General features: G+C 41.6%; 1 protein-coding gene across 1 annotated transcript in view; it reads right to left on the minus strand.

The window, feature by feature from the left end:
* Positions 1-23,266, minus strand: part of DCAF1 (DDB1 and CUL4 associated factor 1) — a 47,787-nt gene that overhangs the window by 9,260 nt on the left and 15,261 nt on the right. The window contains exons 8-22 of the mRNA XM_066558163.1: positions 22,643-22,744; positions 21,285-21,443; positions 19,826-20,005; positions 18,435-18,644; positions 17,045-17,214; positions 15,753-15,877; positions 13,413-14,673; positions 12,343-12,541; positions 11,562-11,644; positions 10,715-10,799; positions 9,123-9,356; positions 8,490-8,583; positions 7,926-8,030; positions 7,173-7,246; positions 6,153-6,257 (exon numbers count right to left, since the gene is read on the minus strand). Of these exons, the coding sequence (XP_066414260.1) occupies positions 6,153-6,257; positions 7,173-7,246; positions 7,926-8,030; positions 8,490-8,583; positions 9,123-9,356; positions 10,715-10,799; positions 11,562-11,644; positions 12,343-12,541; positions 13,413-14,673; positions 15,753-15,877; positions 17,045-17,214; positions 18,435-18,644; positions 19,826-20,005; positions 21,285-21,443; positions 22,643-22,744 (3,186 nt within the window). The remainder of the gene's footprint in view (positions 1-6,152; positions 6,258-7,172; positions 7,247-7,925; positions 8,031-8,489; positions 8,584-9,122; positions 9,357-10,714; positions 10,800-11,561; positions 11,645-12,342; positions 12,542-13,412; positions 14,674-15,752; positions 15,878-17,044; positions 17,215-18,434; positions 18,645-19,825; positions 20,006-21,284; positions 21,444-22,642; positions 22,745-23,266) is intronic.

Genomic DNA, 23,266 nt, shown 5'->3' on the forward strand with positions numbered 1-23,266 from the left:
TTGCTGAGTACAATGTTGGTACTTCCTGGGCCTTTGCAATGCAATTCCCAAGAGTGACAATGTCTGCATTTCAGTCACTTAACAGTTTCTATCCAATTCCCTCCCCCCAGCCACTTCTTAACACTCCCAGACAATGAGTAGTGGAAAAAGCTTAAATGTAGCCAACAGACTCCCTGGTGAAGCATGTAAAGATTTTCATCTCCTGGATTACCTGTCCATCCTCCCCCTCAGCTAGCAAACTCCTAAATTCCTGTTATCTACCAGGAAATCAATTCCAAGAATTCATCTCCTTCACACTACAGGGCTGCACCTACTTTTACCTTCTTGGCTACTTCAGGGTTAGAATTTCTACTTCTTCTTAGCCATTAGTCACAGAGCTAAAAATGTAGAAGCCTGGGAAGGTGCAGAAGTTGCCATATGTAACAAGCAAGGAATCTTACCATAGGCTGCTATGCAGGTGTGGGTATATGCAGATTTAAAACAGGAAACAGCACACAGCGTACAGAATGTCACAGAGGCAAAACATGGAGTGAAGAAATAAAAAGCAGTTAATCTCTTAGACTGTGTAAGTAGGTTTAGCTTGTCTAACAATGACCACTTACCTGTGATGAATCACAAACCATCCATGATACAGACAAACAAAAGCTTTAAGGGAATGGGACTCACATGGATCAGGAGGTTCAGATGGGCTCTTTTGAGCAAACTCAGGTTTTGCCTATTAAATGTTTCCATTTCCATCTAACTGTCTGCAGCTGATGATAATCAACCTGGCTCCAGCCACTGCCCTCTGAGACACCTGCAAGCCACCATTTCACAGCTGGTAACTCCCTTAATGCTTGGGATAAAGGGGTTCTAATGTGACTTATTATATTGTCTGTGCTGCGGGGCTCAGAGGTAATGTAAGGAGTACAGAACAGGGCACAATTTCTCAATATGCTTCTTTTCCTTTCTCTCACTGATCTCACACTCTCACTTACAAAAATAAATTAATTTCTTTAATTCCATGACAAAGAACAATACTGCATAAAGGAATTTAAGAATTTGGCAGGTAAATGAACTCCCCCTCTATGGACAAGATTTTCCTTTATTTTCTCAAGCCTCTGACTGACATTTCTCATGGCAGCTGAGGCAGCTTTTATTTACTTGGATCCCAGCTACTGTGGGAATTCTAGAAAGATGTGTTAGGCAAGAGGAAGGAAATCTTTGATTTATGTCACTGAACAGGCAGACTATGTTTTGATCTCTGCTGAAGCTGTTTTACACCATAATACTAAGTCTGCCCTTCTGGAAACTCCAAATACTTATCTCTTTCCAAGAAATTCCTCAGTTTGCACTGCCTGAGAGCTACTGAAAATAGATTCTGAAACAATAGAATAGTCTAAAGTAGTCACAGTTATTTGCTACTATCTAAAAATGTGGTAAAAAGTACAGGCACTGTTCTTTTAAATATCAGTTTTGGAGGATGCCTGCTCAAAAGATGTGTCTGTTATATAAAAAGGTCTTTGATAGAAACCACTCTTTACTCAGCCTTCCCAGCTGCAACTAACCTCAAAGATTTCTATGAAGGTGTGCAATAGACACATATTTATTATAATTTAAGACATTTGTCTGGAAACACCCATTCACAGCTATTATTCTGTAAACCATTTTATTCCTGACTAAGATCCAAAATCAAGCTGTACCTTCAAATACTACAGGAACAGCTCCTAAAACAAACCCTAACTTTAGGGTCCCTGGTGACAAAAATCATTCTAGTCATCTTATAGTGGCAAAGCACCACCATGGTCTGATGATTCCCAAATATCTGTGCCAATATGGATTAAGGTTTGGGGGGGTCTTTCCCCAGCAAGTAAGTATTCACATAAAAAAAAAAAACCAACTATATCAAACAACAGCAATAAGGGACAGTGGAATTGCTGTTGCAATTACTGTTGCAGGCACACAGGGGGAGAACCCTAAAATAAAAGTAGAACCTGGGATCACATAGACACAGAAAGACATAGAAAGCTGAGGAAAACATTCTCCACCCTGGCTAAACCATATGTTAGAATAGTGATTGTTTTTTGAGTCTTTATTGCCTTATCAACAAAGCTTATTTCCCATCACCTGGAATTTTCTAAACCAATGCAAAAAGACAAATTACACACCTACCATCAACCATTTGGATAGCCCAGAAGCACTGCAGGATAATTAACAGTTCTTCAGGTCTGGCAAAAGAAGTAGAACACTTTATAGGACAGGGACAGCTAGGTGAAGCAATGTGCTACTGAAGCCATAAATCCCTCTGAACATGACAATAACTGAGGACACTACTAGAGCCTTAGAGATGCAACATCACCCACATGTACCACAGAGAGAAAAACAGGCCTTAAACAAATAATATGGAAAGAAAAGCTAAAACAGGGAAGTAAAAATGAAAATCCTGAAACTGAAAATCCTAAAACCCACTCAGAAGACCACCTCATCCAGACTTCAGTTTCACAGTTTTGAGTCTACTCTCCCTTGGTTTCAGCTTTTCTGAGCACGCAATATTTCTGAAGTCTCTTTTTCTAGCCCATGGTAGCTGCCATGTGCCATTTCCTATGAAATTCCTCATCTGACTCACTATAGAAGACAGTAGATTAACAAGGGAAACAGGATACTAATCAGCCAAGAAAGAGAAATAAGTAAGAATAAAGCAAGCTAACAACTAAAAGATGGTCCAAGATCTGTACCAGTAGCTCAGACCCCCAACTTTTTTCACTAAATCTAACTGAAGGAGTATATCAGAACACTGGCAAATACAGGAGGAAAAAGAGGAAGATCCTACAGCCAGACTGAAAAATGGGAAACCCTTACCTATTTCTCTGTATGCTGAACACAGTTTTGCACATACTTATGAGTAAGACTTCTGGTTATTGATGGACACATTTGGATACTCACCCAGCAGTGAAATAATTCACAAATCTCATGGAAGTTCAAGGCAATAACACTGGTATTTTTGGAGTAAACCACCCAACCAAAGAGCTTGCAAACAGACTCTTGTTAAGCATGTTACACCCTCACTTTCCCTCAGTGCATAGTAAGTACAGACCACAGAGCATCAACATTCACTGGCATTTGTTCTGTTTAACAAGGCTTGACAGCTCTGGCCATTCCCAGGCACAGACAGCCTCCCAGGGATCCCACTGCACAGGCTGCTACAGCAGCAGGGAGGAACCAGGCCACACTGCTGCTGTCCTCAAGCATTTCAAACAAACCACAAACATTCACTGCAGCAGTCCCATGCTCAAGCCACTGAGTCAGCCCCAGCATTTAATTTGAGGGCAATTTATGTAGCAGATCAGTTGATGGTACAAGGTTAGTTTGAGATAGGAGGAATAGCATAGATGTTTTCTTCCTTAAATTACAGAAGGAACTGAAAGATATCTGTAGACCAAACATCTCTGCTAGATTCATTTTACAGATTCTCAGTCTTTGCTTTTTTAAAAAGCTGTCATGGAGCCATCAGCTGACATTTGTCAGAGCTGACATTGTGAGGCATCAAAATTTAAGATAAAAAAAAAGTCAGGCAGATATTTTTCTCCACAGTTCTTATCTCTTAGCACAGATTTTACAGTCATTTCATTGTGCATCACATGACTTCTGAGCAAGACTTGCCTATCAGCCACCCTTCTATTTGAGTACTCATTATTTTATATTTTCTGTACTGAGTACTCATCATTTTGTATCTTCTGTATAGGCCAAAAAAGGTATCCATGGACCCATGTAGGTCAGATATAAAAACCCAAATACACATCAAGTCAAGGTGTGAGGAGGTAGGGGTCAAACAGATTAGTTTCTGCTTCACAAACCTTAACTAAAAAGACACCAGAATCATGTTGATTCATATGCATTTCCCCCCACCACCACTTTCATGGAAGATCAAGAAAGCATCTTCTTTCAGCCAGAAAGGGTTTTAGAGTATCTGTGAGAAGTTCCAACAAGTTTGAAATGTTATACCAAATTTTTCAGAAGCTAAATCACAGAAACTAACTAGGCAAATACTAAACACTTACATATGTGTGAGGATATGGAAATGCACACAAACAAAAATCCTTCCAACAGGGAACCTCTCAACAGACAAGTGTACCAAAGAGATTCTGTCTTTATTCAGGAAAACCTTTATTCATTCTAGCTCAATGCTGGATGTTTCTACAGAGACAAAAGCTGTATTTCTTAAACCTAAGACAAAAATAAACATGAAGAGAAAGCACAGAACATCTGTGGGGAAAAAGAGCAAGGGGCTTAGTTTATGTTTGGCTAAATTGTACATTGAATTGAATTTGGGTTCATAAGTGTTGCTTTTATTAAAACCCAAACTCTCCTACTAAAGAAACTTGGTTGTAACAATCCCTAAAAGTTGCTGTCGAGGAAACATATACAGATCCCAGAAACAGAGACCACAAAAAGCAGCAGTTATGCAATACCAACTAATCACTCTTAGCCTGCAAATCAACCCAGGAGCAGCCCTGTTTGAACACTCCATCAGCTTCACAGGAAAGCTTTTAGCACACTTAGATTCTGCCTGGGGCCACCTCTATTTGTAAGACAGAAAGTGTCCCCAGTCACATCTGATGGATGGCAGATCCCTTATCTCTGCTAGGTACCTGGTGTTACAGCCTGGAACCATTGACTGCCTTGCACAAACACAAATCTCCCTTAAGTCAACACTTAGTCATTTTGTAAAGCAGTGCCCTGACAGCTGCTAGTTAATCATTGCACAATGCAAGACCCATTTCTGCTACAAACTATTCTTGGAGATTTTATAAAGAAAATATGAATACTAAAATATAGTGAAAGTGAACAAAAACAGTGGAAGTGGAGATAGAAATAGTAAATATTGCCCAGGGCAAGCACTGGAAGACTAGAATGCAGAAAGGAAGGAGGGAGCAATAATCTTTCCTCCCTCTTGATTGCTTCCCAAGAAATTCTATTCTTCTAATCTATTCAATCTAGGCATAGAAACAGTGACCAAAGATTTCAAAAGAATGCCAAGACTTCAGCTGGAAACTTGTAGCACACTCAGTGGCCAGGACAGCACACTTCACAGCCAAAGCAGAACTACTGCTTTATCTTCAGAATTACAGGGAAATCATAATAACAATTACTCACTGCAAAATTACTCTTTCCCGAGACCTGCTCTCAAGCCTCCTGAACTAGAAAGTACAAGTTCTAACCTAACAACAGGAAGATTCAGAGATAGAAAAAGTAGCACAAATCCAGCTTTCCAAACAGTGGGAAAAACCCCACCAAAGTATCAACTTCACCTTCTGGCATTCTTTGGAAAAAGGTGAAGTCAGCTTTTCTCACAGGAGATACAAATGTATGATTTACTAGAATGCAGACACCAAAGAGCAAAGAATAATGCATTTTAAATCTTTAGGGAATTGAAGCATAAGGATTTTGCCTGTCCAAGAAAACCCCAAAACACCTGACACCCACAAAGTTACAAACTGATTCTGTGGAATTTTAATTCTCCCTTTACTGTAGTAAGCATTCTGTGCTACTGTGTATTCTACCAGCTGCACCCTGAGGAGCACTTACTGCAGTTCTGAGCTCTTCTGTCAAGTTGCCAGAGGTGAAACAGCTGATCAGAAAAGGAAAACCAACATATCCCAGTGCAAACCTACAGCCCTCTTCAAAATTCTTTAAACATTTTCAACCTTCAAAATTCTTTAAACCTGTGTAGAACTACTGTGCAGTTTCACTGCATTAGTCACAACCTGTGTCTCTTTCAGAAATTAGTGATAAATTATGTCCAAATGTGAGAATTAGAATTGAGAAAAAGGAAAGCCTCCAGCACTACTGTCTATATTGGGGATTGAAATACTTTAAAAAAAAGGGAGAAAAAAAAGCAGAACAGAAAGCAAAGCTTCTGATCAAGACTGAATACTTAAGGAAATTAATAAATGAACTATTATTTAGTTTATAGTGTGTTAGTTTAGAGTGCACAAAGTTACTGTTCACACAGGTTCTGCACCAGACAGTGTCAGTTTACACTGACAGTAAAGTGATCTAGTTCAGATTAGGTGAGGCCAAATGAGGCCTCTGTACTTTCTGGGTAATAAATGAACACATGTAGAGGGCTAACAGCTACTCTAGAACACTCAGATCACTGTTATGTTTCTCACCTGATCTTCTTCTTCATCCTCCTCATCTTCTGCCAGCCGCTGCCGGCCCACTTCATAGAGCCTGCAGACGGTGTCCATGTTCATGGCATCCATGCTGCCCTGGTTCTGCAGGGAGATGCCCACATGGGAGTTAATGCCAGGAACTGAGCTCAGCTGGTTGGTTCAATGCTACATCTGGCCCCAATCACAGCAACATTTCCAAAATCCTTCCCTCCCATTTACCAGCAGCACTACAATTAGCACTAAAAATGAGTCTCTTTGGTTTCAACACCTGCCATGTTCCCTGAAGTAACATTTTCAATGACTCCTATTAAAGAAAATTTTCTTGGTCTCACAACCCTTGTCATCACCAACTTCAGCAGTTAAACGTGGAATTTGCCCTGCTACAGATCCTTGACTTGCTTTTGTGGTCTATAGGGATCAGTGATTCACAGAGTATAAAGCTGAAAGGACTTTACATTACTCACTACAGGTGCATAATCAGGCTTCAAGAAATTGGGTTCTGACAACATATTATGGAGCAAAGAACTGCATCCCTAACAAACCAGAAGTTTAGCTCAGTAATTTTTGCTTCAAATCCTTAGCTTCTGGGATTTTGCTAGGAAGACAAATGTAAAAGGAACAGTAAGAGTGATTCACAGAAAAGCTCTGTGGGAAGCCTCCAAAAGATTGCATTCCCCAGTTATTTGATACACATTTTAATTTGCAATAGGAAATTATTGCTATAAATAAGAAAAAACCACATTTTTCTTTATCCTCATGAGAAAGAAAATCTCTGTACATTTTGAAGTGGGAAGAGTTTGAAGAAGAGAAGCAAATGTGTTTGGAAATTTAAAGAATAAGAGGCAGCAAAACAAAACTGCAGGGGTGCAGAATAAAAAACAAATAGCATCTTTAGCACCATCAAAACACCACCACTGCTTAGGACATGAATTTAACAGCAGGAACTCCAAAACAGAAACAACAAGCAGTGCATTCAAACCACAGCTAGGAGACCAGGGTTTATTTAAGCAGCTTTACCTCAATGACAGCCAGATAGCAGTCCTTGCTGTCTGTGCACAAGTCAAAGATATTCCTCTTTACATCTATGGTAGCTGGAAAACATCACAGAACAAAGTAGTTAACTGCAGGTTACTTAATGTTCACTGAAAAAGAAGTGTTAAAACCAAATAATACAGTTTTGGGACAAGAAAAAACAGCTGAAACTAGTGAAATGAATGTTTGTAGTAATAAAGAATAGAAATGTTGGAGACCACTGTAAAAAACAGCCACGTAAGCTCTTAACCTGCTCTGCCCGGTGCCTTCTCCCTTGATAATATATTTATTGGTTTCCCTAAGCACCATATTCAGAATAGGTGGCAACAAAGGGACTGAGTTGTGACCTGTGCCTCCCTTCAACAGCAAAAGCCACATTTGTACATGTCCACAGCAGCAATTAGCTTAGCTCTATGAGCTAAAAAAAGAGCCCCGTGTGAAATGAGAGCAATGCCATCCTGGCCAAGTGACCTACTGTCTCAGATTATGCCTTACTTGGAAAGAAGAGAGGAAATAAAGCCAGAACTGCTCAACAGGAGCAAGTAAGGCAGTCACACACTGAATGGGATATGGGATACTTAAAATTATGTCAGTGTTAAACCCAACTCCTGTGCTTCCTCCAGAACAGGATGTAGTTTATCTTCTCACACGTGCAAAGAGAAGTGAATGTTACTAAGCAAACTTTCAAAAAACCTTCAAACCTCCAGACAAAGCTATTGGTGCCTGTCTTACTCTTACCTATAGGTTTATAATCAGTTGCATTAAATGTCCTGAAAGAAGAGCCAAAAGGACTTCTCATTCTCTCCTCCAGAAGGTCATCCTCATCATCTGCCTGCAACATAGCTGAACCAAGGAAAGATTATTCCAAAAATCTGCCTTCCATTAGTTGCTACCATTAATCAACTTCAGATCAAATGAGACTCTGACATGAATTTTCTTTTTATTTAACAGCTTGGCAAGACCCATTTAATATCTACTCTTCCAGAGATGCCTTTATTGATAGTACAGATCATCAAAACTTAATACAGAGGACAAAATTATTTTCTCAAGCATCACTGGATCTGCCGTTATACAATAGGTTGCTTTTCAATCTCACAAATTAGTTGTGATATTGCTGATGTTACAGAAAACTGTCTTTGTCAGCAATACATGTAGCATGAACATCCTGGAAAAAATCCAGGTCACATATGCCAGTAAGGCCTAGAGTTAGAGAGTCTCTGAAGCTTCCCATTTCACTGAACAAGCACCCACTTATCTCACAGGAGGTGACCCAGGAGAGCTATGAAAGGGGAGAAGTCCTACCTCCATACATCACTGTGCCAGTATAGTTGAAGACCACACGGCACTGATCCAGTGCAGGTACTGTGTGTAACAAATGGAAAGTTCGGAGATCCCACTGAAAAAACACAGGCTAAGGAGCAACAAACAATTGAAAACTTATATTTCCTTTTCTATGAAGAGACAAAGAACTGGCTAACTGCATTCAAGAAACCTCATCGCCTCTGTCTTGCAAATATGATTAAAGCAGAGGTGGACACTGGCTCTACAATTCCATTCCGTGTGTTCAAAATAAGAAAGCTCTTACTCAAAATGCCATTCCCAGACATGGGAAGTGACTGCAGTACCTTCAAGGCTGATGCTGTTAAGACATGGGAAGAGAGCTGAGGTGCTATGGAGTGTTATCAGAGAAGAAAATCTCTCTTGTTCTCTCTCTGTATTAAGTATTTTCTCCAGACTGCACCAGAGGCAGAATCTAGATTTAAATTAGCTACCTAACAGTCTCTACTCTTCCTTGATTCACAGATAGAAACTCCCGTTACCACACGTAACATGTAGCACAGAGGACCATGAATACAACTCTGCAAACAGCTCCTTGTTCATCCATAGCAGCCCTTGAGGTGCCAGTACCAGTTAGCACAGTGGCCCAAAGGATACAATTTCAGTGTTGACAATGACCTCCAGCCCATTGGGATGGAAAACACCACTGATAGTCATGTTGAATTTGTCAAACTTGTGGATGGCTTGTGCTGATCTGACATCCCAGAGGACACCATCATTTAGGACAAGGTCATCAGTGGGGTTAAAGGTGGCACAGTTCTTCTTGTAGTTGTTGGCAAGATCTGGGTTAAACAGAGTCAATAGCTTGTTGCCAGTCTGAATATCATAGATCTTTTAGATTAAAAAGAAAAAGAAAGATTAGTCACAATTTGTAATATACCTGTGCCTAAAATCTTCCTGTTCCACTTCCTAGATTGCTTACAGAATCACCCCATTCTCCATTTCATTTTTCCATTTCAAGTGACAGCATTCCATAAATAACCTTTCCTACCAGCCCTTTAATGGTTTTTCACAGCTGGAACCAAGCCTCAGAAGTTTTGGCCAGTGCTTGGCTTACTGCAGGTTCACTGACACATTTCACTACAATCAGGATGAGTTCCAAATAAAATAACCTCACTATGAGGAGTGGACTGGGAAGCTGCAATCACAAGGTACCACTTAGCCAGAAACTATTTCAGAAATGAAACTGCTTTCAGAGCAGATGGTATTTGCAAACATTAAAACTCCAAAGCACACAGTGAGGGGAAAAAAGCCAGAAAGTATAGAAAATGAGTTAAAATTCCTGGCATTTACACAGAAAGGCAAATTTAAGCTTTGGCACAAGAAACTTTTGGAATATAAAAAGGCCTTTAAACTAGTACAAAAGGTTTGTGATCATATCCTCAGATAAATCTGATCTGTAACATCCCTCAGAGCCTAGCTCTTGTTCAAACTTACAGAGGAAAATATTCTCTAGAACTGGAAAACAACTCCATTTACCAGATAAACACAATAAACAAACTTCTAGCTAAATCCAAGTTAAAACTGGGCAGGAATGGAGAGTTTACTTAAACAAATCAGAGTAACATGTGAAATTATAAATAATTTGAATAAGTTATATTTCATGGAAAATTTTTATGCAAATTCTCTTTTAAGAGAGACAGGGCCTGTAACAGATGCAAATTAGCACTGCAAAGCAGAAGAAGGTCTCTGAAGCCTTGTCTGTCCACCTTGCAGGAATTCATGCAAAGCACTACAATACTCTCTGAAGATACAGTGGTAAAGTTAAATTACCCAAAAGTAGGCTGCAAATTTGTGGGGGGCAAAAGGATGACACTTATAACATGTCATTTCCACAGCTGTTGACTGAGCTACTGTTTACAGTGGAACTTTATTATTATTACTAAATAGCAACACTAAGAAAGCAACTTCAGAGGAAAAAAAAAAATCCTGCATGATCTCTCTCAAATGAATAAAACAAAGCAGACTCTAAAATTGCCCGGGATACTTGCCCAGAGGCAACACACTGCTTGTGATGGTCAAGTTTATACCCTCAGGAACAGGGAGAAGTAACTTGACACTTTCAAAGTTTTCCTCTGAAGCTCATCAGTTACACAGCGCATCAAAGCACTCACATCAATTAACAGCCATCCTATGGAGAATTATATTTCTGCCAGAGCTTCACAGCCATGAGCTTTCCTGGTACTTACATGTGCAATGTCTCCCTTTGTGCCAATGACCCTGTCCTGAGAGTGCTTGCTGAACTCCACATAGTGGTCATCAGGGAAGGAATGCCTGCAGATAGTCAGAAAAGAAGGAATTGCAGATTCTACATGACCCAAACAACCCCAACACCTCCAGCACAGGTTTCAACAACGGAGAAAAGATGTAGAAAACCTTCTCCTTTACCACTGACCACATCATACTGCAGTAGCAAATTCAGACCTGCCATCAACAGAGCCTGCCACAAATATAACACTTTGGAGAAGTCAGCAGTGAATTATGAACATTGACACGTGCACCTTAGGGAGTCAAACCTTTCCTCTGAAAAAAGCCTGACCCCATGCAGGTTACACCAAAACAGCTGTTTGCAACTAAAGTAGACAACAATCAAACCTTTTAAAATGAAGAGTTTTCCACCCACTTTTTTATGGGAAGGAACAATTGTAAATACTGCAATAGATTTTAAAGTTTGCAGTCCAGGTCTAACAATTTCACCATGCAAACCACCGTGCTAGTCAAATTCTGAACTGGCTACAGAAAGATCACCAAGGTAATTTACAAACATGAGAATAAAAACACAAATATGTTTCTTTGCCTTCAGGAGTAACAGTGACTTTAGTGATCTATCTTGTATGAAACAGGACTTCAGGTAGAACATAGAATTTGCCCTCTACCAAATAAAATAGGGAAATTACCAACATAAGAAAAGGATCACATTTTACTTTTCACAAGAGACATTTTAAGGTCTGTACTATTCTGTTTTACAGTTTACTCCTGTATCAAATGCTTCTTTCAACTGCAGCACATCCCACAACTGAATCAGAGTGTACCTACTTCATATCAAAGACAGACTTCATTCCCCACAATGCAGACAGAGGCTGGCTCCATGTAGCAGATGTCAGCAATAAAGATCCATCCTGAGTTTCCAGATTGGCGTAGAGGAAAGGAAAAGAACACCAGGGAAAACAGAGGTTATCATTTTACCCGTACACTTTTAACTTACAAGATCAATTTAGAAACTGCAGAGCAGACACTTTTGTGCTTAATACTACTCCTATAGGAATAAAATCCAAGTATCTAAGTACTATCCAAGTACTGTGTATAACGAAGAGCCCAAAGTAGACAAAGTTTACAGGTAAGAACAGGAACAATCTATGATGTTAACAGCAGATAAAATCAGGATAATCCATGGCTGAATTCTGATGCCCTGTGAGGGGAGTCCATTCTGCTTATAAATCTTTTCTTTCTTCCTAGAATCACCCCCTGAAAGGTTTCTTTCTTCAGCAAAGATATATAAATTCTGATATCTTATCTCGCACATAAATAAATGTGTAATGGTCAGTCTAAGCATTTTTCCACTTGCAGACATATATATTAATTTCTTAAGAAGGCATACAGCCAGTGTGTACCTTCTTTATTATCTTGGGAAGAAAAAACCCTAAATGTAGAACTCATAAAAGCGACAATATACAAGTAAGATAAGTACTTCAACAACAGGCACTGCAGGCCAGCCAGTGGGCGCACTTCAGATGTACATACCCAGATGGGCCCAAAACAGCCCAGGGCTCAGGCAGTGAGAACTGCTAAAGACCAGAACAGGTCTGTGCTTCCTTACCCTGGATGGCTCAAGGTGCGTGATGGCAGAGTTATGGCAGTTGTAACTGGCCTCCTCCTGTCCACTGAACACATTATAGAGCTTCAGCTGCCCCGTGCAAGTACCCAGCATTAGGAATCGTTCTCTTGCAGAAAATGCACAACAGGTAAAGCCACTCTCATCCTCATTTGCTTCCCTGAACACAGAAATTGGACGGAACCTAGAGAAGGCAAAAATACGTGGGTAACCCAAAGGAGGGAACCAAAACTGAAATGCTGTGTGACATTAAACCCAGCCCTTAAAGATTACACAGGTACAAGTTATAACTTTCTTCTAGAGTAAGCCAAGTGTCAGTTTGAAGACTAGTGCTTGAGTATTACAACAGTGTTTGCAATCTTTCAGGGTTTGTTTTCCACTATGTGGTACTTCTGTTAAAGCACATCATTAAGCTGAAGCACTTGGACTCCATCTTCAAAGCTGGATTGATGGAAAACCTGTAATGTCAACACCTGGGTAAGTACAGAGAGCTAGAAAAAAAAATTCCTAACAGTTCTGAAACACTTAGCACAAGAAGATGTCACATGAGCTAAACAACATCCTGGCATCATAACTTCCCACAGTGACACTGCTTTCACTGTGAAGATGCTCTCATGTACATGTCACCTTTGTTTTCATAAACTTCCAGTTTAACCTCAGGAAAGGCCACTGGTGGTGCTGGTGATTTAGTTGCAAGAACAAAATACAGATTTCACTGTCCTGCATTTGTCAGCCAACCATCCTCAGGGCTATGTTACACTCCCACAAAACTGGTGCTGCATACTCACCTTCCAAAGGAGAACAAAGAGCTAGCAGCTTCATTAGTCAATGTTGCCACTGAAAACAAAGTGTGCTTTGTGTACTAAGGGTTGGCACTAAGGACAAGACAAAGAGAACAACTACTAAAAATGCGTTTCAAGGATCTCTCACTGTGAATGAAAACTCTTTTGTCTCTAAGGATACTCCACCGTGGGACTGCACAGCCTGAATCCAGGTAAGGCTTTTTGGCACAGGGTACATCCTGAGAGAGATCACAACATAGTTTTCTTCCTTACCTGCTAAATATAAGGTGTCTATCAAAGCAGCCACCATCCACCCCTCCGTACTTCGGGAAGGCCGCCCTGCGGGTCAGCCGTGAGGTAAAGTTAGTGGGCGCCTGGCGCCTCTGTTTTGGCTCAGGACACTGGTGGGGAGTAAAGAGAGAGAAAGGGGGACAGGTGGCAACAGGGTTCTTGCAGCGGGCGTGCTGCTCCCTAAGGTACTCTGTGATTATACTGTCCAGCGTGGGTGGGGAAGGAAGGTGTCTGTCCAGCTGCTTTTTGATAGCTGGGCTCTGGCTGTAGGCGCCATGGTCCGATTTTTGTCGCAACACTCTGATTTTCCTGCCGTTGCAGGGAGACGGCCTCTCCCTGACAAAGCTAATCCTGCCAATCAGAGGAGAGTTGCTGGCGTAAGAAGGACCTGGAAGGGCAGGTGGACCTTGGGATGCAGACGGTCTTGCCTGAGCATGGACAGAGGTGGCAGTGGAACCTACAGCAGTGTGACTACTCAAACGGGCTGACATGCCATTAGCTATGCGAGGAGTGCGAGGCAGAGTCACCGGAGAGGCAGCGGCTGCGACAGGGGTGAAGGCAGAAGAGTGAGATGCTGCAGTCATGGGCAGGTCAGCCTCTTTTGTAAGGACAGACGCCGTTTCCCCGAGGCCCTTAGAGATGAGGTGGTTCCGAATCAGCAGCAGCAGCTCCTTCTCAGGAAAAGTGATCCTCGACTGGGCCACCACGTCGGCCTTCTGCAGGCGCGCCAGCGAGACGTCGGTGCCGATGAGCAGCGGCTTCCCCGAGACGCGCTCGATGAGCTCGGCGGCGTACTTGCAGAACTTGACGTGCTCGCTGCGCTTGTCCTGCAGCACCGGCTCCTTCATCAGCTGCTGGATCTGGCAGCTGCTGAACAGGGGCAGCTTGCTGATGATCTGCCGGACGGTGCTGCTGCGCGACAGCCCCACCAGGGCTTTGCAGGCCAGGGCCCGGATCTGATCCGCGTCAGTGATCGGCATCTTCACAGACAGCAGCGACAGCAGCACCTTGATGCCATTGTTGGACTGCACCACATTCCACATCTTGGCCAACGTGTGCTCGCTGCTCTTGGGGGCCTGAGGAAGCTTTCGACGAGGAGTCCCAGAGATGAACTTCCCGATGCTGGAGATCCGGTTATCTGGGCCACACACGCAGTTGATGATGATCTGAAGGGCTGATTTTTGAATCTCAGCATCATGGATGAAAAACTCACCCTCAGCAACTCCAAGGATGATACTAATACCTAGTGAGGGAAATAAATAGTTTCTTTATTACTCTAACATGTATCTTACACAAGTTGATAAGACAAGTAAGGGAATCTTCCAGTAAATTTGAAGAAAATGGGTACTTCCCTTAATTCCAGAAATTCCCTAAGTTCTGCTAACTAGTCTAAGACATACTCTTCTACCTCCCTAGCAAAATATTCTCCTGCCCTGCTGGTCCTCCACCTCATCACCAATAGGTAGTGTCACACAATCTCTCAGACGTGGTGATCAAGCACAGCCCAGTATCTGGACAGAGCAAGATGCACAGACATGCTCTGATTCCTACTGCACAGAGCAACTCTTGTACAAGCACCAACAAAGTAAACACTAAGAGGAAGGAAGGGGACCAAGTCATTGAGGACAAAATAATCCTATCACAATTTCCAAAAGGAATCAGGCAGAAAAGAAACTTTAGGGTGACTATTTTCCCCCACAGAATTCCTGTTAGTTTCACATCTGCTTCAAAATATCAAAACCCTCACAGAATTGATGTTTGCCTAGAGACGTTTTGTGCAAAAGGAATTGTCTTTTGCCTATATCTAGTATTCTGCCTGCCTTTATTTTTATTTTCTTATAAAGAAAAGTGAGGCTCCAGTTAAAGCAGAAGCCTTGGATTTGATCCAGGCACATCTCACTCATTTATATGCTGAACCTGGAGGTAACCAGTTAGAGAGCAATTCACACAGCAATAATTGTTCCTCTCCCTTACTCTCAGATGCCATATCCTCAGGAGACCTAAATTTCTGACAAACAGAGGAAACCTAATAGTCAGTCCCATTACAAAAATATATTTGCCTCCACCTGTATTCAATGAGCTCTTGAAAACAAGTGCAAGAGAAAGACCTGCCTCTAAATTTGTAACCCAACCACAGTGCTAATCATGACACAGTTTTAACCACAGTGCACTCTCCCATTTATTTGCATCCTTGACAGTAACTCTGAGTACATTAATTACTTTAACCCTTGTCTCACTGTAGATGAGGAACAGCCAGCCAAAACCCATGTAGCAGGAGACAATTGATAAATGTCTAAGTCATTAGGACCATATTCTGCTTACCCACAGTGGAAACAGTAGACCCAGCTTCATCTAACACATCCACAGGTTCTGCCAGTTGCAACTGGATTTTAGGTACTACAGTCAGGATGGCCAGTACATCCAAAGCATATCGTACTGTGTCATTCCTGGAAGACAGCAACAGAAGGACTTCTTAGAATTGCATGTACAGAGTTGTTTCAATAACATGAAATAGTATTCAATTTACTCTACTCCAAGAAATGGAAGTAAATCAGTCACATCTGCTGCATTTGATGGTGCTCTTTGATTTTAGAATGAAAAGGGCTGGTCTCCATAGAAGGCAGTGCTCACATGCACACCACTGCCTGCAGTCTGCCAGCATTTATCCCACATGGCTCACAGGCTCCTAAAAGCATAGTAATTCTGTATTTATAAAAATAACAATGTTAGGACTTACTAGAAAAACCATTCTAAATTAAGCTGTTAATTTTAATCTAACTCTACATCTTAGCTGGGAAACACTGCTATCCAAAATACTCTGTCACCAGTTAACTAGGAAGGAAGTTTTTCTGAAGTCAAGGGAAACTGTTCAGCAGTAAACCAGACAACTCTGATAGTCAAAAAGACACCAACTTAGGCCCCAGCTTAAGAAAGATGCAGGTGTGTGGAAGGTGAAAAGGGATGTTCAGCAAGAAGTGAGAGAGCAGAAAAACACAAAACAGAGGAGATTTTTAACCTGTTTGGAAAGGTAGGAGTTAACCCAGATAGCAATTAGGAAACAGCTGCAGAAGGAAAGAAACAGGAGAACACAAACTACCCAGGCAGGAGAGTGCAACCTGAGAGTGGGAGGGAGGCAGGGAACTGCAGAAGCAAAACAGATTTCAAAGGCTTTCCATTTAAGTTAGGAAGGAGCTTCTGTAGGCAGCAGAAATAAGGAGGGAGTCCTGGCCCACCTCATCCCAGGATTAAGATATGTCTTGATTTCTCTTCTTCTTGGATCTCTTAACAAAAAGGTAAACAAATTTTGAGACAGATAGAAAGAGGCACAGAACTGTGATAAAGCTTTTCTGAAAATCAGTGTCATACTAATCAAAGGCCTGAGGGATTTTGGCTCTTCAGAAATTTCTTGACATCCCTCTCTCTACCTTAAAATTTTAGTCCTGCTTTCCCCAGAGTTAGCTTTGATAAGCACTGTGTGGCCACAGCACAGGCCCTAACAGCACTAACCAGCACGTGCCCGTTTTAAACGCTATCAGGGTAGAAAATCTGGAAATGTCATGTCCTGCCCAAGAGTCACAAGGGCTGCACTCAGAGCACCACAGCAAACAGCTCACCTTGCATAGTATGTCTTCCAGTTGCAGGCAATGGAAATGAGCTGAAGCATGAGCTGGACACAAGACAGCTTAAGAAAAACCTCTGCTGGCTCCCAGTAAAGCTGTGCTGGACCATACTCAATCAGGAACTCCATCATCTCCACAATCTGCTCATGAGTATAGGAGCAGGCCTGCAAGGTCCAAGGGATACCATTAGATCACATGGGTTACAAACTTGCACATCAAATCCCTCACTGCTGGGATTTAACTGAAAACTGCATCTATAAGATTAGACTACTCTGTGTCTTGCAGATTAAGTATTTACTTTCTGGTTTATTCCCCAGTTATAAAAGAATACAGCAACTGTCACTATAATACACAATAATAAGCTTAAGGATAATATCCTTTAAGTTTCTTTACAGTCTCAGAAAGCTAAGGCAAATTTAGGAAGAAATGTTACATTAAATTAAAATTCTACTCTGCTTTTAAGCCACTAATCTAGTAGTTACTACACCATCATTCAATATACATTTATGCTAAAATACTAAAAAGGTTGCTAAAAATATTCAATTACAGTTTCTAAGTTTTGACTACAAAGCATACTGAATTTTAAAAAATTCCTAGGAAGTCTGCCTTTCAAAATTTTTAATTACATGAGAAAGCAACATTTTATATACAGTTTTTAGTTACTGAAAATCAGCGATTTCTGCAGAAGCAAAAACTCCCTTATATTTTCTTACTTGAGTTCCTCCAGAAAAATCATCATAAATTAAATCAGAAACCACAGGTAAATGTACTTTCTCAAAACCAGCAGCCCTAAAATCCAGTTTTAGAAAAACCTAACAAACAAACCCCAAAAAAATCAATAAAACCAGCTTTGCAAGGAGAAATCAGGAAAAAATAATCATGACCAAGACTATGATTATTATCTATCTGGATCTCACAGGTCATTTCTAAAAACAGTGGTGTTCAAAAGACATTTCAGTTATCATTATCAAATTAAAGTTATTTCTGAGTTTTTCAGCATTAAGGACCTTTATACATATACCAATTTTGTCCTTTCAGAGATTCACAGCACAGAAAATACAAATATCAAATACAAACAAATATTTGACATTTGTATCAAATACAAGTATCAAAAACAACTTGCCTTTGAGTTTTTGAGAGATGGAAAGGGAACCACAGCACATGAGCAGGAGCCTTAATTAAATGTAATTCAGACAAACCTCAAGGGCTCCTCTGTATTTCCCTATTACAGTGCCACTCCACACGACAGGAAAAGGTACAAATGAAACCATTGCAGCCTGCCTAGTTATAGCACTGGCTTCAAAGGGTATCTGCACATGTCTGCAGCTTGGATTCAACCGAGCAATGCAACGACCTGGTGAAAAGCCTGCAATGTGCTCCTCACCTTGTAGGGGGGCTGTGGGTGGACCAGGATGCCGCCCTCGGTGCGCTGCAGCGACTGCTTCACCTGCTCCAGTTTGATGGCAAGGTGAGCCTCGAAGTAGCGGCGCAGCGCCATGCAGGTGTGCTTCCCCGTCTGCCGGCTGGCAAAGATCTCATCATCACTCAGCAGGGCTCCTTGGTCTTCCAGGTTTAAGATCTCCAGAGTGCTTATCTTCAGAAAGAAGTTGGATATGGGAAAAAAAGTTTCATCAGCTCAGTCTTCGGGAAAAAAAAGCATCCACAACTCTCAGCTGCTCTCGCACCAAACCCTAACACTGCGTTTGCTCTATGGGACATAGAAGCACACTGAGAGCTGACAAAGACTGTCTGAACAGAAAAGGGTCTCTGTGTGGGTAACCAGCCAAAACTGAACTGTGCTCTCTCCTTCACTATCTATGAAGACAGAAACTACAGAATCACAGAATGAACTAGGTTGGAAAGGACCTTTGAGATCATCAACTCCAACCTATGACCTAACACCTCCTCATCAACTAAACCATGGCACTGAGTGCCACGTCCAGGCTTTTTTTAAACATGTCCAGGGACATATTTTCCCTTCCTGGGCAGACAATTGCAGTGCCCAATCACTCTTTCAATGAATTTTTTTCTGATGTCCTAAACGTCGCCCGGCACAGCTTAAGACTGTGTCCTCTCATTCTTTCAGTCATTGCCTGGGAGATGAGACCAACCCCCACCTGATTAGGTAGTTGTAGAGAGCAACAAGGCCACCCCTGAGCCTCCTTTTTTCCAGGCTAAAGAAGTTACATCAGTGTAGGTCTGGAGGCAGTGTTTGTGCTCAATACTCTTAGGCATAACATGGCACCACAGTGTGCTGGCACCCTGCAGCACTAATGTCCCTGAGTTAGACACAGCCCAAGCTGCAGGAGTGCACAGCAACACCCTGCAGGCATTGCAGCTTTTCTACAAAAACAGTGTCTTGAACTTGTGCCCAGAAGGTACCACAGTTCCTGCAGCACACACAGCCATTCCTCTCCTGGAACAAAGCTGCATTTATCCACATCCAACACGGTGCACATCTATGTGGAGTGGCAAGAAACATCTGGACTACCACTAAGCCACCACTGTTTGAATGAGTATTAACCCAGGAGTTGCACCAAAAAAGCTCCCAAAGGGTATAAAGTCTCTAGACAATAATCATAATAATAAAATAAAGATAAAAGGATGTATGCAAGTGTTGCTTAGAAAACTCAACCCACCCCTCCATCTTATGGGAACTAAGGAGGAAGAACCCTAAACAAAACCAAACAAAAGAACAAAACTCTACAGAGTTGCATTTACAGGGTGCAAAACCAGCCACTAAATCCCTGCTTCCTAAAAAGTCACAGCCCTTACCAGGTTCACCAGACGCCTCAGCCCATCGTGCCTATCAAAGAGCTCCAGGACAGCACGGAAGGAGAAGCAGATGGAGAAGAACATGGTGGCATGGCAGCAGCCCGAGGCGTGGGAGCACTCCATCAGCCACAAGGTGTAGTTCACCACATCTGAAAGCACATTATGGGGGTGCATGCACACCTAGAAAACAAAAGAACATTCTTGATGAAGACTTCAAACAGATTGCTTAAAAGATTTGGTCCAAGGAGAATGAAGAGTTTGAGAAGCAGAGGACAAGTATCAGCTATTCTCAGCTTGACTTTGGACATCTGAGATGTGAAATAAGAAGTCCCATTTCCGGACCAGTAAAAAAAGCTGCTGACTAATAAAGACTAACAAAGAGTATGATTTGGCAATGTAGGACTAGAAACTGGTCCATTCCCAGAGTAAAGCACAATTAATACAGCAGCCTTAGTGTAGTATAATTCGAGTCCTCCTCCATACCATTTCCACATATCCAAAGAATGCTTTGCTAGAGGCTGACAAATTTCCACTGAAGAAACACAATTCTGCTCAGTGAAACCAAGTACCACATGCTATGTTGAGGTACTAGCAAACTCTGGCAGCACTGAAGCCTAGGGGAATTGCAAGGATTGTCAAATCCAAGTCTAAAGCCTGACTTTTCTCTGGAAACAGACAACTGAGTAGGTCTTCTCCTGTTCTCAGGCCATGCCTCCAAGATGTGCAGACCATGCACTCAGAACTGCACCTTTGCATTTGCCTATTTACTTCTACTGAGAAGGAACTGGGAACCCTCTGTCAGTGACAAGAGGAACTGAAGTGCTGGGACCAGCTGCTGTGTGCCAAGTTAGCAGAGTTTTCCATCCCTTCTCTGCTGGATACACTCAAAGAATGCAGTGCTACCAGCTTCAGACCTGAGGTCTGGCATGGACTACTTGACAAGTGACTGTACCCTGAAGCTGGCTTCCTCTGAAATCCAAAATGTACCAGAGACACCTGCTCTACCTGGTATCTGAACATACTGGGGATAACATCTGGCAGAACATCTGGAGCCATGCATAAGGAAAAACAATCTCAGGTGTAGTAGTCCACTGGAACAGACAGGAAAAGAAAGGCAAATGAGAATGAAGGAGTTTCTTGTTGGGATTTTTTGAGGGAAAGAGGGAAGAATAGAATGAAAAGGGTTATTAAAGTATTAAGACAAGGGTGACAACATCTTCAGTTAATTCCCTAGGAACTGAAATCCACACCCTTAAAACAAAACACTGTTATTCATATACACACCTTGAAACAATACACTATTATTCATATACTTCCTAATGCCTCTGCACATATCAATTAATCATCCATAAAAACTTGCTTTTAATCTTAGAAGATGCTTATTCACTGTTTGAACACAGGTAGAAACACTGAGAAATTATGGGAATGACTGCAGTTACAGTACAAGAACAACTCTTACCCTCTCCATAGCATCTTGATTGTACGACAAGTAATACAAGCACATGGACACTCCTGTGGCTGCCATGGAAGGACGAGGAATCTCCAGCAACTTTTGCACTCCTCCATGAGCAACAAACTCTGTAGCAAACTTGTTGTGCAGCAGCAATGATGCCAAATGCTAAGGAATCATAAAAGTAGATTAGACTATGATTCTTGAAACGTCAATTCCATCTCCATCCCATAGAAAAACAGACAGCAGAAAAAGTAACTGCTCTGTGCACCTCACTTCCTCCTCCCATTACATTTAATCCAGACTGTAGCATTTATCCCAATAACAAAACCAGAAGAGGCACTACTATTTTTTTTTACACATCTTGCAAAAAAAAAAAAAATACAAGAAAAGCAGAGCAACTCAGAAATTATCCAACAGACCACCTTAAGGTCTTTCTATTGTCTTCAAATTCATTCACTTTCTATTATCACTACTAACTATTTAAATTTCATTATATTTTGATTATGACATATTGCTGACAGAAGGAATTTTACAAGAAGAGGTGTAAAGGCAATTAAAGGGAAGCCTGCAGCTGCACTGAAGTGTACTGCACACTGCTTTTCTGTATTACCTACAGCTTAAGAGGAAACAGTAACAGCCACTGTACACCCCACTCTACTCCCAACTGAAGCAACCTAAGCTAATGTAGGAACACTGCTCCTTCAAAATAAATTCTCAGGCAAATGAGAAAGATACAGAGAGGAAGACTCTGGAGGATCAGAGGCAGAGAAGTTATTGTAAAAGAGGGAAAGAATGCACAGAAAAGTTTAACTTGTGCTGCTGCACTGCAGGTTTGGCTTGAATAAGGTTATTTTGTGTGGCTTTTTACCTTGGGGAGGTAACCTTAAAGACTACTCACACAAAACTAGTATTTAAACCACAGAGATCAGAGATGTCATGCTGGGGCTTCTGGGAGTAAGATATTTATGCTCCTTACCCCTCACAAGAGTCCATTGAGATGGCAGGCAGTGGAATAACTCAGGAATGCCATCTAAGGGCAGCAGGAACACAATCATTTGACAGAAAAAGGAATTTTTATCATCTTCAAATAGGTAGATGAAAGGTGAACTTAATGGCCCTTCCTGCACAATTAAGATCTTTTTATTCCCTCCTTCCTTTCCTGTTTTTTCATTTTAAGTGCTTGACACTTCAAAAACCAAAACTGCAATGCATTCAGCTCGAGTGAAAACCACTTCCAGTCCCAGGGAATGCTGCAAGACATCAGCCTAAAGAAGATGAGCACTTGCCTTTGACACATAGCAAGCATATATTACATGTTTTCACAATGTTTATGGTATATTTTATATATTTTGCAAGTAACTCACCTTAAGGGCTTCAAAAGTGAGCAGCACATCGTTGGTTCGCTTCAAATCAATGTAGTACATCATCAGCTCCCTTGATCCCAGTTGCATAAAGATGGGTAGCAGCTGAGAAAACAAAAATGGGACACTAGCTGAATGTTTCATGGCAATTACAAGGTCTCTTTTGGTTTATACTCTCTCAAGCCCCCAGTTTTCCCCTATTAGCAGATACCTGTTATGAGAGGTCAGAGGTAACCAGCTCCATCCATAGGAAGCAATAAAGGTTAACAGACCTCTTGTAATACATCTGCTGACTGCAGCAAGGTGCATGGCAGCTGCCACACGGAAATCTTAAGACTCTCCTCCAAGTGCGGCTATGGAAGTCCACCCAGATACCACCCTGGAGAGAGGCTCCACCTTCCATCTGTGCAAAGACAACTACCCAACAACTGAACAGAAAAAACAGGAGAGCAGGGCAACAGACCAAAACTCTTTGCATCATTCTTTGTAACACCTTTATGCTAGTACTTCCTGTTTTTATAGCCTATAATTGCTGGCATATGAAGCAATCCAGTCTGCATGCAGGGTGTTAGGGGGTAATGGTTTCACTGGCTCTCACAGAAACAAGGCACACATGTGCACACAAAA

Source organism: Molothrus aeneus, chromosome 12 (assembly GCF_037042795.1).
Source record: "Molothrus aeneus isolate 106 chromosome 12, BPBGC_Maene_1.0, whole genome shotgun sequence".
Taxonomy (NCBI): Eukaryota; Metazoa; Chordata; class Aves; order Passeriformes; family Icteridae; genus Molothrus; species Molothrus aeneus.